This window comes from Trichosurus vulpecula, chromosome 3, assembly GCF_011100635.1.
Source record: "Trichosurus vulpecula isolate mTriVul1 chromosome 3, mTriVul1.pri, whole genome shotgun sequence".
Lineage (NCBI taxonomy): Eukaryota > Metazoa > Chordata > Mammalia > Diprotodontia > Phalangeridae > Trichosurus > Trichosurus vulpecula.
The window spans coordinates 213,634,464-213,647,962 of NC_050575.1; the positions used below are offsets into that span (position 1 = coordinate 213,634,464).

The 13,499-nt window shown below is 38.3% G+C and overlaps 1 protein-coding gene across 6 annotated transcripts in view; it reads left to right on the plus strand.

Annotated features, from left to right (window-relative positions):
• The window catches only part of CLIP4 (CAP-Gly domain containing linker protein family member 4), a 95,506-nt gene that overhangs the window by 54,843 nt on the left and 27,164 nt on the right, over window positions 1–13,499 (plus strand). For 3 of the 6 annotated variants that reach the window (XM_036748716.1, XM_036748713.1, XM_036748714.1), the window contains exons 12-15: window positions 908–1,039; window positions 3,817–3,940; window positions 6,571–6,626; window positions 7,377–7,449. In XM_036748716.1, coding sequence (XP_036604611.1) covers window positions 908–1,039; window positions 3,817–3,940; window positions 6,571–6,626; window positions 7,377–7,449 — 385 coding nt within the window. Of the gene's footprint in view, window positions 1–907; window positions 1,040–3,816; window positions 3,941–6,570; window positions 6,627–7,376; window positions 7,454–13,499 lie in introns of those variants that run through there. The other 3 variants (XM_036748717.1, XM_036748715.1, XM_036748718.1) reach the window with 2 other exon arrangements.

Consider the following 13,499-nt stretch of genomic DNA (forward strand, 5'->3'; position numbering starts at 1 on the left):
CAGCTTTGCATCATTTGCAAATTTGATCAGCATACAAGTTATGCATGCCTTTAAGTAATTGACAAAGTTGTCAAAGAGCACATGGCTGAGGGTCAGATCCCAGGGGCACCCCACTGGATACCGCCTTCAATAAGATTTCCAGTTATACTGTTTGGGTCTGTTTATTCAATTAGTTCTAAAGCCATGTGTATTATTATCTAGCCTACATCTCTCCAGCTTCCATTCGTCTCTTTTGTCTTTTCATCTCTAGGCTAAATATTCCTATTTCCTTTCATTATTCTTCACATTTCATTTCCACACTCCTCACCATCTTGGTTTCCACCCTTTGTCCATGCTCATTTGTCACTGTTCCTTTTAAAATATGGCAGCAAGAGTTGAGCTCAATTCTCCTAACATGTCTGCCAGGGTAGCTTGCAATGGTACTCTTGTTTCTTGGGATCTGGCACAGGACTTCCATTACTGAAGCATAGTCTTGTGTCAGGTTTTTTTAAGAAGCCATGTCTCATCATTTCTCTGTTAGTGTCTTGTTTGGATGCCTTTTTGTGGTATGGAGCTGCCTCTGAATTTTCCAAGTCTGTGCTCACAGAGTGCAAGCTCTGGCAAGTCTTACCAGGCTGGGAAGGCATTGTATAATGACCCTTGCTGCAGTCTATACCTGGCATCCAGAAACTGGCCTAGCCACATTCAGAAAGGTTCATCACCAGGTTGGCTGTAGGATGGTAACTATTTTATCCACAATAACTAGCAAAAAACTATATACTAAGGCATAGAGGAGTGCAGGGTGGTATCAAAGAAGGGAAAAGTGGTACTGCCAAGACCAGGGATCCTAGAGGCAGGTTTAATTGTCTAACATGCTTATTTCTCTTCAGACTGGGATTGATATTGCCTCATTATTTTATTGGCAAAGCAGGGTCGACTACTTCAACTACATCTGTGGGAAATAAACGGGAAGAAGAAGTTCACGTTGGAGACCGAGTGCTGGTGGTAGGCCAGAGGATTGGCACTGTCAGGTTCTTTGGAACGACAAACTTTGCTCCAGGTAGCTTACCTTGGTTCATTTTTTTTAACGTGGAAAAGAAATTTAAGAATCTCCCTTCTGTAAAACTGAATTACATTCAACTTTTTTGGTGGATGATGCAGTGGTAACAAATATATGTAGTGGTGGAGAACCTTCCAACCATTTATACTTGTTTCGATAATATTCTCTGCTTTTCCCCAACAGATTTAGCTTTCCAGTTATATTTCTCTTAGGCTAATAATAACCTTAGTCTGTATTCTCTGATCATATACTTAGTGTTTGCTGCCAACGATCATGTTGGGTGAGAAAAACAAGGCTGGGATTATGGTTTTTACCTGGGGTAATCCATAAAATGAATAATTTTCTCTCAGACAATGAAGAGCTGACTATATAACTTTGTTTAGGGTTCCTCGTAGAGAATAGAAAATCCTATTTTTCCAGAAGAGTGACTTTGCTTGATTGTGCTATGCTAAAGCAAACTAAAAGCTTGTGTATACACAACTCACTTAAACATTTATGTGTCCATATATTTATTTCCGGACTTCTCACAAGGTCAAGGAAAAACATAGACTTAATTTTGTGTTTTTATGTAAAAGAGACTTTATTTGCATTTTTCTATTACTAATAATGCTGTATATTTATTTAATGCTTTACAGTTTACAAAGCACTTTCATGTACCATGCATTTTTGTACTTTTCAAATGGAAGCTTAGTACTTCCATGTTGAGTGAAGCTCTGCTGAAAATTTAAAGTGGCAATATTGCCATTTTGACACATGGTGGCATTGCAATATTTCAAAAAGAAAATGCATACTGAAAAATTGATGAGGAATAAGCACATAATATTTTGTTCTTTTTATCCCTTACTGGCTACCTGTCTGCTTTTGATTATAATATCCCAGGTTGATTGTTGATTGGTTCCTTTTCTAGAATTCATTCTCTCTCTCAATTCTTCAGGTCGTAATGGAGATCAGCTAGTATTTTCCTGTTAATGGTTCTCAAATAAAACCTTAGTCATAGATCATCAGACCTGGAAGGGATTTTAGAGGTCATGGAGTTATCCCCTTTCATTTCACAAGTAAGGAAACTGAGGTTTAGAAAAGGCACACTTGCCTTTCTAGAGATGATGTTTTCTGCCATGTGTCTTTGGTACTTTATTCCTTCTAGAGAGTCCTTTTGGGAGGGTAGTTGAGTTTGGTATTTATAATCAAGTAAACATTTATTGGTGTCTTCTCTGTGCAAGACAGAGTGATAGGAAATAAGGATACAAAGATACATCTTTTTCTGAGCAGTTTCATCTATGTCACCTGTGAACTATAGTAAACAACAAGCATTAAGTTGGGATCATCAGCAGAGAGACTGTAGTCTGTAGCCTGCTGAAACATGATGGTGTTGCTTGTCCCTGCTCAGCCCTTTGGAGTTGCACCGGTATAGGGGTTCTCATGGGAGCACATCAGGGAGCAGTACTCCATGGCAAGCTCCTAGGGGACCGTGCAGACAGGGCAGATCTGTGTTAAGGGCACAGTGAAATGTAACTTCAGAGAACACGTCATAGCTGAGGTGTTATGGGAGACAGCAGGGGCTTGTAGAGTCACCTGGCTCGGAATATGTGGTGGCCTATTTTTGTGAGACATTAAATGGCAGACCTAAAAACCATGACAGGTCCATCCACCCTGCTCTGTAGCTCCACATTGTTGGATAGCCTGTTCAAAGAAAAGGATTATACTAATTTTTCACTGCATTCTCAAACGTGGAAAATTATGTCATCTTTGAACATGGAGAACAATTTACAAATGGTAAAATATCCCCTGGATTACCTTTTCTATTGTTATCTAATTAAATCTTTAAATTGGTCATCTGACACTGATTTATGAATTTGATAGCTTAAAATATTTAGTCTATCATTTATTTGAATTTTATCTGTATTCCAGCTGGTAGTGTCCAGATACTCTTTCCATTTGGTCCTCCTTTTATATCTTAAAGTAACTTCACATTTTGGCTCCCTTAGTGTTTTCCATCTTGAGTTTAGAAGACTTGTCTAGGGTCACACTTCTGGTAAGCTAGCACTCTATCCACTTGTTGCTAGCTGCCCCATGAGAAATCTGCTAATATAACTTAGGTTTAATTTCCTTAAAGAAAAACCTTCTAGAAAATTCATAGTGGTCAAAAGTAAATACTTTTATTCCCCAAGTTAAACTTGCCTTTCTTGTTCTGGCTCATTTTAGAAAATAGTTGTTTGCCACCTTGTCTGAATGTCCTTTATGTTTGGACTGGAACTGATTTCTTCCTGCGATTCCCTTCTCTGTCCCACTTTCCAGCCCACCAAGCATCTTGGTGGCTTTCTGTGGTATCTCTTTCCTATGCTATATGCCACATCTCAGTTGGATAGCATGGAACTAGACAGAGTAGTCAACATTAGAAGGTGTTAGTGGCAGCTTTACCTTGTGAGGATAGCTCCTCGATTTAGCCTGGGGGTTTTGACATCATGCCTGCCTTCTCCTCTTTACTGTTCTATTATGGCTCCTGCATCTATTTTGGTTCTATTTACATAGAGTTAGTGCCTGCCAGACTTCTATTTCTTGGGTTTATTTTTCCTTCCCGAATGTACCCTGTAGTTATGCTTATTAAATTACATTGTTGTTGTTTCTGAACACTTTGTGCAATGTAATTTTTGTCATTTGAAAATTTAATGCCTTTACTCCATATTACATTTCTGGAACTGGTTGCACTGGACCTAGGACTAATATACCAGTCATGGGGAAAGTCCAGGTGCTTCATAAACTCTTTGTTCATATTCTAGGAGTTTGGTGTGGCATTGAGCTTGAAAAGCCCTATGGCAAGAATGACGGCTCAGTTGGAGGTGTGCAGTACTTTACTTGTCAACCAAGATATGGAATATTTGCTCCCCCAACTAGGGTGCAGAGGTAAAAATGGAATATTTACATATGATATGTATTTGTTTTCAGGCACAGATTTTCTAACTGGCTTTTCCTTCCAGTTTGAGTTGTTTCTTTAATATAAGAGTGGAGCATTGGATGCAGTTCATTCGTTCTTCCGAGGGGTTAAGTATCTACCTTCTTTGGAGGGAGGGCTCATGGAAAGCAAAATTTCCTTTTGCTGAGGATTTGCAATTTTAAAAAACATCCTTTCTTCCTCATTTGCATACCCTGTGAGTACATGTAGGCTATTAGATGTAGCATTGCAGCTAAGAACACTGAGAGCAGCAGGCTTAATCTGTCATGCAAACAAAAGTTAAAATGCTATCTGATTGCTTCAGTCACATCCTAACTGCATTACATTTCCTGCCAGCAGGCACCCCATTCATTCTCTTACAAACCTAATGGAACCAAAATGGCTTTTTCCTCTGATTCCTTTTGGTCTCAAAAATAGATAGACAGTAGATCTTTGGGGGAAGTGGAGCTTCAAGGATTTTTTTTATATGTAATACACTAACTCACTATTTTTTGTTAAGATATTACACTTTGAAAACCATCCTAGTTCACTTTGGTTTTCAGAAATAAGTTTACCAGAAGCAAACCCTCTATAAATTCTAGGCACCATTATGTGAGATGACTTGTCATGTATGCTGATATGCTGACAGGCATGTTGTCTTGGTACGCTTTTCAATGCAAGGGAAATGGTGTAATAATTTCTAAATGCAAAATAAGATGAATAATGTAACTCCATGCATGTGAGCAGCTCTTGCAGCCGTTATCTAGTTGTGAGCCTCTTCTAGTTCAGATAGGCTTTTTTCCCCCAATAGAAACACTAGACAGTAGAGTATAAATGGATAGTGTCAAGATAAGTTCCAGATAAATTATTTCAGATTTTCTTGTGTTTTTCGTTCCCTTTTTTGGAAACTTGGAAGGCAACTTCCCTACCTTATTCCTTTAGTAGAACTGTGTGCTTTAAAATAGTTGTTCTTGGTTATTTGGGCAAGAAGCGCATGAGTTCATTCATCCAACAAATTATTGAACTAGGTATGGTGCATTTTGAGGGAACTGTACTGGATATTGAAGCAGAGGCTGGTCACATGTTGTGTTAATATTGATAACAGTAGCTTGGATTTATATGGCACTTCAGTGTTTACAAAATGCTTTACAAATATTATTTCCTTTTGTCTTCACAACAACCATAGGAAGTGGTTGCTGTTATTATTATTTTAAATAAAAATGGAGACATTTACCTTGCTTTTGTTTCAACATTGTGTGAAGAGATCTCTGAAATGATTTTATAAATATGTAAGGGAATTCTTGTCCCAAGTGTGTCCCAAAAGTCTTAGTGCAGCTTTAAGCTCTAATAACTTACATATACCCTCTTCTAAAATTGTAAAACTCTGAACCTTTTACTGTCCAATTACTTTCTTTTCTGTTACCCCTGATCTCTTTTCTATAAATTTCTTACCTTTCCTAAATTTTTTTGCCTTTTAACATTTATGACTTTTTTTCATTTCATTAACACAGTTGTAACCAAAGATAGTGATTTTTTTCCTGTCTAAATTTTAAAATTAAAACTTTGTTAATTGATTAATCTTGTTATTCTTACTGGTTTTTTCTTTCTGATATTTTGTAATTCACTTCTTATTCATCTATCTCAATGATGGTGATGGCATTTGTGTATTGTGTGTGTATATGTACACACATATAAACTCACCTATTATTGATGGTTTCGTTAAGGTATTATTAGTAATAATCACATAAAAGCTGAATTAAATCTCAGAGGAAGGAAAAAAAGTCAATAAGAAAATTAGTGAGATTACTTAGTTCAGGAAAAACTTTTTTTTTTTAAATAGTTATCAGAGTGCATCCGTGGCTGTTATCTCTATAGATTCTCACTGAAATTCTGGGAGGAGCGAATTGTCCTTCCTTTATGACTGAGAATACTAGAGGTAGAGAGGCTAACTGTTCTCAGGGTTACATGACTTGTAAGTGGCAGAGGCTAAGGGAGAACCCAGCTGTTGTTCTCTATCTGTTGCATTGTGCTGTTTCTCATTTGGTGAGTGACTCTAATTCTGTCATTACTTTCCTCCTCTCTTTGTCACTTTTTTCCCCTAACGATTTCAACTACTGCTATTGATTAAACACAAATCTCTTTTATTTCTGACTTTTCTCCTTCTGTTTGGCCAAAGGAGGCCATCTCTAAATGGTCTACTTGTTAGACTCTATGTTATGTCTCAATTGTCTTGTTTGTTGTCATCCTCATGATATTAAGTCCTCACATAGTGCTGTGTTGGGCCCTCCCTTAGCAAATTGAACAGATGTAGTCTCTGCTGTTGAGGAGTTTAAAATCTAAATAAATTCAAACTTAAAAGACCGATGCCTTCAGAATAAAAGGTCAGTAAGATTTTGGAGAAAACATGGGAAGATCATTTTCATATTGGGGACAGCTTGAGCATTGCTTTATGAGAATAGAAATTCAAATCACAATGGTTGTCATATCTCCATTAAAAACCAATATCAAATAAATGAGAATATCATGCATAAGTCAATAGGCTATTTACAGTTCAGCACCAGATACTTGCACTGAGATGTTTGCATGCTTATTTTACCCATAGACTAAAAGACAGTCTTTCGGAGAATGCATCAAATAAACGAAATCATTCTTTTCCAGGTAAGACTAAGAATTTTATTAAAATTTTTAAAAAAGAACATACTAGTTCTGTGTTGCATTATTAATTGCTTCCACTTCAGCCCTTTTAAAGAAAGAGACATATATAGGTTCCTTCATTCACTTTTTTTTTTTGTGGAAGTTGTTTTATTATCTTCGACTAGCAATTTATGGAGCTTCCAGTAGTCACAAATTGAAAGGTATATTGTTAGGACATAAATGCATGCTGCTTTTTGTGATAATAAAGGAATTAATTTTCTTTGAACATGTAAAGAATTACATGTCTTTTAAACATTACTTTTTTCTTAATATATGTACTTCAATTTTTATCCTTAATTTTGGGTAGCTTATTAAAACCATTAAATTCAGTAGAAAAAAGGTAGCTTTATCAGTATATAGAGTGGTTTTGTTGTCCTTATTAAATTTTTTTTTGGTATCCAGTGTCTTCCAGCAAAATAAAAAAAAAAACTAACACTCTGGAAAAATGATTGTCTTATTCTTATATGTATATAGTTTGATTGATAAGGATATAAGAAATCATTTGAATTTTGGATAAAATTTTCTCAAGAAATCTAAGCTATAATTATGTTCCATATATATGTGCTTTCTCCCTTTGACTCCAGCTTCCAAGGAAACATTTGATATAATGGAACATCTGCAGAAGTAGAGACAGAATATGGGGTTGAATAGGCCTACATGTTTGGGGTTGTTTTTTGTTTCTCATTTTTTTCTGCCATTAATTTTCCTACTTAGGTTTCAGGCGAAGTTTCAGTACAACTTCTGCATCTTCTCAAAAAGAGATAAATAGAAGAAATGCTTTTGAAAAGTGAGTATCAAATTATTTAGAAATATAGTTGGTTGAGATAAATATGACTTGGAATATTATAAAAGAAGGACTACTATTTTTTGTCTTATTCTTTGGTGCATTTCTTAACATTTAGGAGTAAATGTGTAATGCTTGCATTAATAGTGAAATAAGTACTTCATAAGTATATTATCCTTTTGTAAATGCTTATAAAAAACCTTTAGTATTTTGACATCATACACACATGTGTGTTTATATAATACATGTATGTATGTATTTACGTACATACACATGTGTATATATGTGTACATATTTATATATTTATGTGTGTATTTATATGCATATGTCTATCTATCATTTTCTCTTTTTGAAGGCTATAGGTTCTGTGAAAAGGGGTTGATGTTTTGTGTCACCATTGAATTGGGTGGATTCCCCTCTCCCCCAATCAAATCTATGTTAGTAACTAATTCAGGAAATTTGATTTAGTGTTTTCCCCGTTGAATGCAAATAGTAAGTATATCAAAGGAATATAATACCACTTTGCCTAAATGAAACAATATTTTGTTTTTTGGTATAACATAGATACTCTGGAATATTGTGCTTTAAGTGTTTCACTGAACAGAGAATTTCTCTCTTCTCTTATACTTACCTCAGTCCCTCCACCTTCCCTGGATTTACTTTGCTTCCTTTTATCCATTTATATTTGAACATTCTTAGAGGAAAAGTAAGTGCTTTATTCTGTCGGCACAAACTTACAGGTATATGATAGAGCTGTCATGTCTCATCTCCACATACTATTGACTACAAGTATATTATTTACAGAGAAAAATTCACAGTTTGAGAATAGAAACTAAGTGTAGCTTTGATGTTTAATATGTTCTTCTAGACTAATTGAGTGCTTATTCTCATTGGGTACAGTAATTTAGTTTTTTGAAATTATCTATAGAGATGCTCACAAGAAGCTTATCACAGTATTCTTATAAAAACATATTTTAATACTTTTCTTTTTTAAATTTTGAGTTCTAGATCCTCTCCCTTCTTCTCACTCCTTCCTCCCCATCCCCGACACTCACACTATTCTTTTAATATTTTGTTGTTCTGGTTGTTTCAGTTGCTTCTGACTCTTCATGACCCCACTTGGGGTTTTTTTTGGCAAAGATACTAGAATGGTTACCATTGAATTGGGTGGATTCCCCTCTCCCCCAATCAAATCTATGTTAGTAACTAATTCAGAAAATTTGATTTAGTGTTTTCCCCGTTGAATGCAAATAGTAAGTATATCAAAGGAATATAATACCACTTTGCCTAAATGAAACAATTTTATAGATGAGGAAACTGAGGCAAACAGTTGAATGACTTGCCCAGGGTCACACAGCTAGTAAGTGTCTGAGGTCAGATTTAAACTCAAGAAGATGTGTCTTCCTGACCTCAGGCCTGGCGCTCTGTCCACTGCGCTACCTAGCTGCCCTTCTTTAAATATAATACATGCCTATTGTTACCTCTTTTTAAAACTTTTGTGAAAGGTTTTTCAAATGCCATATAAAGATATTATTTCTGTTTTCTCCTCCCTATTTCTCTGAGCCACACTATATCCTAATTCAAAAGTAGCATTAGAATTTTTATTTTATCAAATGTATTGCCTCCAAGTAAATACAAATCAAATGTTTGTATTTTGCAAGTATATTTAAGGAGGAAAAACAAACTTCATTTGAATTACTTAGATAGAAGATAGGGATCTTAATTTGGGAGTAGTTGACTAATTTATAAACATGCTATGGACAAACTTTCATTCATTCTGTCTGCCTGTCTGTCTTTCTCTGCCTGCCTGTCTGTCTGTCTGTCTGTCTGTCTCTGTCTGTCTCTCTCTCTGTCTGTCTGTCTCTCTCCCCCTCTTCCTCTCCCCCCAAACCCATATCCAATCTGTTGTTACATCCTTTTCATTTTACCTTTGTAACATCCCTTCTTTCCTCTAACTTTCCCATCACCCAGGTGTAGGCCCTCATCACCTCACACCTAGACTCCTGCAGTATCTTGCTGGCTAGTCATCTTGCCTTGAGTCTCTCCCCACTCTACTCCATGGTCTGCTCAACTATTAAATTGATCTTTCTAAAGTGCAAGTCTGATCATGTTGCCCCACCTATTCAGTAAATTCCAGTGGCTTCCTGTTACCCCCAAGCTCTATTTGGCATTCAAAGCCTTTCATTGCCTAGCCTCCTGCTTCCTCTCCATTCTTCTTACACCTTTCTGCAGTGCAATAATGTTGGCCTCCTGGCTATTCCTCATACAAGAAACTCTGCCTCTCAACTCTGGGTATTTTCATTGGCTGTCCAACAACAGCAGCTACCCTCATGCTTGGAATTCTCTCCCTCCTCATCTCTGCCTTCTGGTTTCTTTGACTTTTCTTTAAGTCTTAGCTGAAATCCCACCTTCTACAAGAAGCCTTTTCTAATCCTCCTTAACCCTAGTACCTTCTTTCTGGCAGTTTATCACCAAGTTATCCTCTTTTGATCTTGTTTGTACATTATTGTTTGCATGTTGTCTCTGCCATTAGACTGTGAGCTCCTTGATTTCAGGGACTGTTCTTATCCTTCTTTGCATCCCTTGTGCATAGCACAATGTTTGTTGTTATTCAGTCTTTTGGTTGTGTCTGACCTTTTGTGACCCCATGGATTAGAGCAAGCTAAGCCCTTCTATCTTTCACTATCTTCTGAAGTCTGTTCAAGCTCATGTTGGTTGCTTCCATGTTATTGTCTGTCCATCTTGTTCTCTGCCATCCCCTTTTCCTTTGGCCTTTGGTATTTCCCAACATTAGGGTCTTTTCCAGTGAGTCTTTTCTTCTCATTGTGAAGCTTCAGCATTTGTCTTTCCAATGAAAAGTCTGAAAAGTTTAGAAAAGGGGAGGGTTTGGGGGGGAAAGATAATGAGTTCAGTTTTGGACATACCAAGTTTAAGATGTCTACAAGGTACCCATAGCACAATACGTGGCACATAGTAGGTACTTAATAATGCTTATTGACTGACTGACTCCCCTTCTGCCCCAGGTTCATTTTTCACCTGAATCACCTTGTATTTTGTATTTGCTTATATATATACACATATGTAATATAGTTCTGGAATCAAAGTCAGTCTGTTCTTCAAAATCCAGCCAAGTGCAGTATGGAGAGGGGCATCCCCAGGCATCTGACCATTTGGTGATGAATTCTTTGTCTAATGGAAGATGTAAAGCATCCCACAGCCCCCGTCTCCTTCTACTTCTTTAGTGGAGAAAAGGGGCAGAAGATGCTAAGAATCATATAGTTCTTAGACTATCTATAAACTTTAATTTAGGTATTAGCATTTTAAATGTGAGCTCATTGTCCAGTGGCCACAAGTGGACAGATTTCTGGAGGAACAGAATCATATCAGTTTTGTCATTCTTGGTATAGTGGATAGAGCCCAGGCCTTCCTGATGACCTGGGTTCAGTGGGTTCAGATCCCACTTGAGATGGACACTAGCTGCATGACTGTGAGAAAGTCACTTAACCCCTCAGTGCCAGAGTTTCTTTATCTGTAAAGTACAGAGGTTGGACTTGCTGGCCACTGAGGCCCTGTTATCTTGCTATAAACAAAACCAGAAGAGAGAAGGAGATGCCAGCTAACTGGCAGAATGGCTCATGGGCTCTCCTTGGAGAGCTGTGTGCACAGTTGTTTTTCATCATTTGTCCAAAGGCAACAAAAAACATTGTTTCATGATATTATTTCACTATCCCATCTTTGTGCCTTTACATGCCTGGGGCATCCTCATTCTTTCTCTCAAGATATGGCATCTCTAGCTTGGATAGAAGTATACTTTATGCCACTTCCTACAGGAGGCCTGCCCTGATCCTCCCACCTGCTAGGCCTCCCATCAAAATTTCTGTGCATATAATTGTGTGTGTGTGTTGTTTTCCCAAAAGGATAGAAACTCTTTGAGGATTGTTTAACTTTGCTTGTCACGTTTCTTTTTTATACTTGCCCAGGGTCCGTATCTGTTGGAATAGAAGTACTTGAACTTAGCTTTTCCTGGTACTTGATCTAGTACAGGGCTGTCCAACCATAGGTTTTTATCAAAACAATAGACAATATATTTTGATTTGCCATTTTAGTGACAGCTCTGCGGTAGATTGGCTTCATTTACTAAAGGATTTATGTAAATTTCTATGCTTGTAGGTGGGCCACATAAATCGCACTGTGGGCCACATGCAGACAGCCCTGATCTAGTACATTAGGATCTGTTACATAATGAATAGAGACACCCCACTCCCCAGCCCCACTCCCCCACCTTGGAGGCAGGAAAATGTGCTTGTACGTACATATCTATGGTTATAGTACATGTGTGTGGTGTATATATGGGTGCATACGCACACATGTATGTTTGTGCATGTGTGTATTTGAGTCTGTCTTCATGTGTGCACACATCGGATTGTCCTTATATGTAAGTTCACATGTGTGGGTATGTGTTTGGGACCTTGTGATGTCATTAGTATAGTGACTGCCTGCTGAGGAAGCTTCCTCTGTCAATGCAGTTCGGCGCCTTCTCTGTCACTGATAGCACTAGAAAGCTGCTTGGGGGCACCCAGAGGGTACATGACTTGCTCAGGGTTGCACAGCCAGTGTGAGTCAGGGGTCTTCCTGACTTTTAGGATGGTTTTCTGCGCAATCCCGTCAAACTGCCTTAGGATGCATGTGTATATGTGTACATATCTGTGTGTTTGGTTATTTGTGTATGCCTGTGCATGTATGTGTAAGTAGGCATGTGCTTAATTATGCATGCACATATACATGCTTGAATGCAGGTATGCATTGATGTCTGAGGCATGTAATTTCATGAATAGAGCACCTCCCCCTTCCACAATGAGGAAGCTTTCTCTACCAATGCAAGCCTGCACTTTCTCTGCAACTTATAGTTGCCTATGCCTGGGCCACTGGCAGGCTGTGTCACTTATCCAGCAGTTGTATGTCAGACATAGGGCTTGAACCCAGACCTTCTTGACTCTAAGGTGGGCTCTCTGTCCGCTGTGGCACACTGCCTTAGGATGCGTAAGTGTGTGTGTGTGTGTGTGTGTGTGTCACAGTAATAACTCCTGTCACATTTTGATAAGTTAAAGACTGCCAGTATATTTTTTAATTGCTGCCTGCTTAAGTGAAAGTAATCAGCCAGCCAACAAGCATTTAGTCTATGGTCAGTAAGCATTTATTAAGTGCCTGCTATGTGATAGGCATCATACTAAGCTCTCAGGGTACAAAGAAAGGTAAAAAAAAAAAGTCCTGATTCTCAATGAGCTCACAGTTTAATGTAAGTAACTACAAATGAGATATAGCCAGGATAAGTTAGAGATAATTAAATGAGGTAAGGCACTAGAATTAAGGGGGGTGATGGTGGTTGGGAAAGGCTTCTTGTAGAAGGTGAGATTATATCATGGTAAGGCCTCAAAGGAAGCTAGGAGACAGAGATGAAGAGAGAACATTGTAGACATGGGGGGTGGGCAGGTGTTGGGGGTGGGAGTAAGGTATAAGAAGACTGAAAGGGGAGGAGGGGGACACATTGTGAAGGACCTAGAATGCAAATTTATTAAGTACTTAATGTGATAGGCATTTCACTAAGCACCAGGGATACAAAGAGAGGCTAAAACAGCTTTTTTCCTCAAGGAGCTTATATCCGGATGAGACAGACAGGTAAACAACGAGGCAGATACACACACCTATTTGTATATGTTTACATACTGAGTAGATGGAAGGAAAGCATCTGAGAGTGAGGCACCAGAAAGACACCCTGGAGAAGTTTGGTTTGAGCTAGGACTTGAAGACCCCAGGAACCTCTAAGGGGGAGGGGAGGGCTCAGCACAGCCAGGGCAGAGGCATGGAGAAGGGAGGGGGAGGGATGTGAGGGAGGGCCTGCTGGCATGGAGAGGGCCTGCAGAGGAAGAGAGACCAAGAATGCTGGAAAGTCAGGAAGGGGCCAGCTTTGGTACAGCTTGAAATGCCAAGCTAGGGAGTTTCTGTTGATGTTTGAGGCTAAGCAGGGCCCTCACTGAGCAGAAGGGTGATGTGAT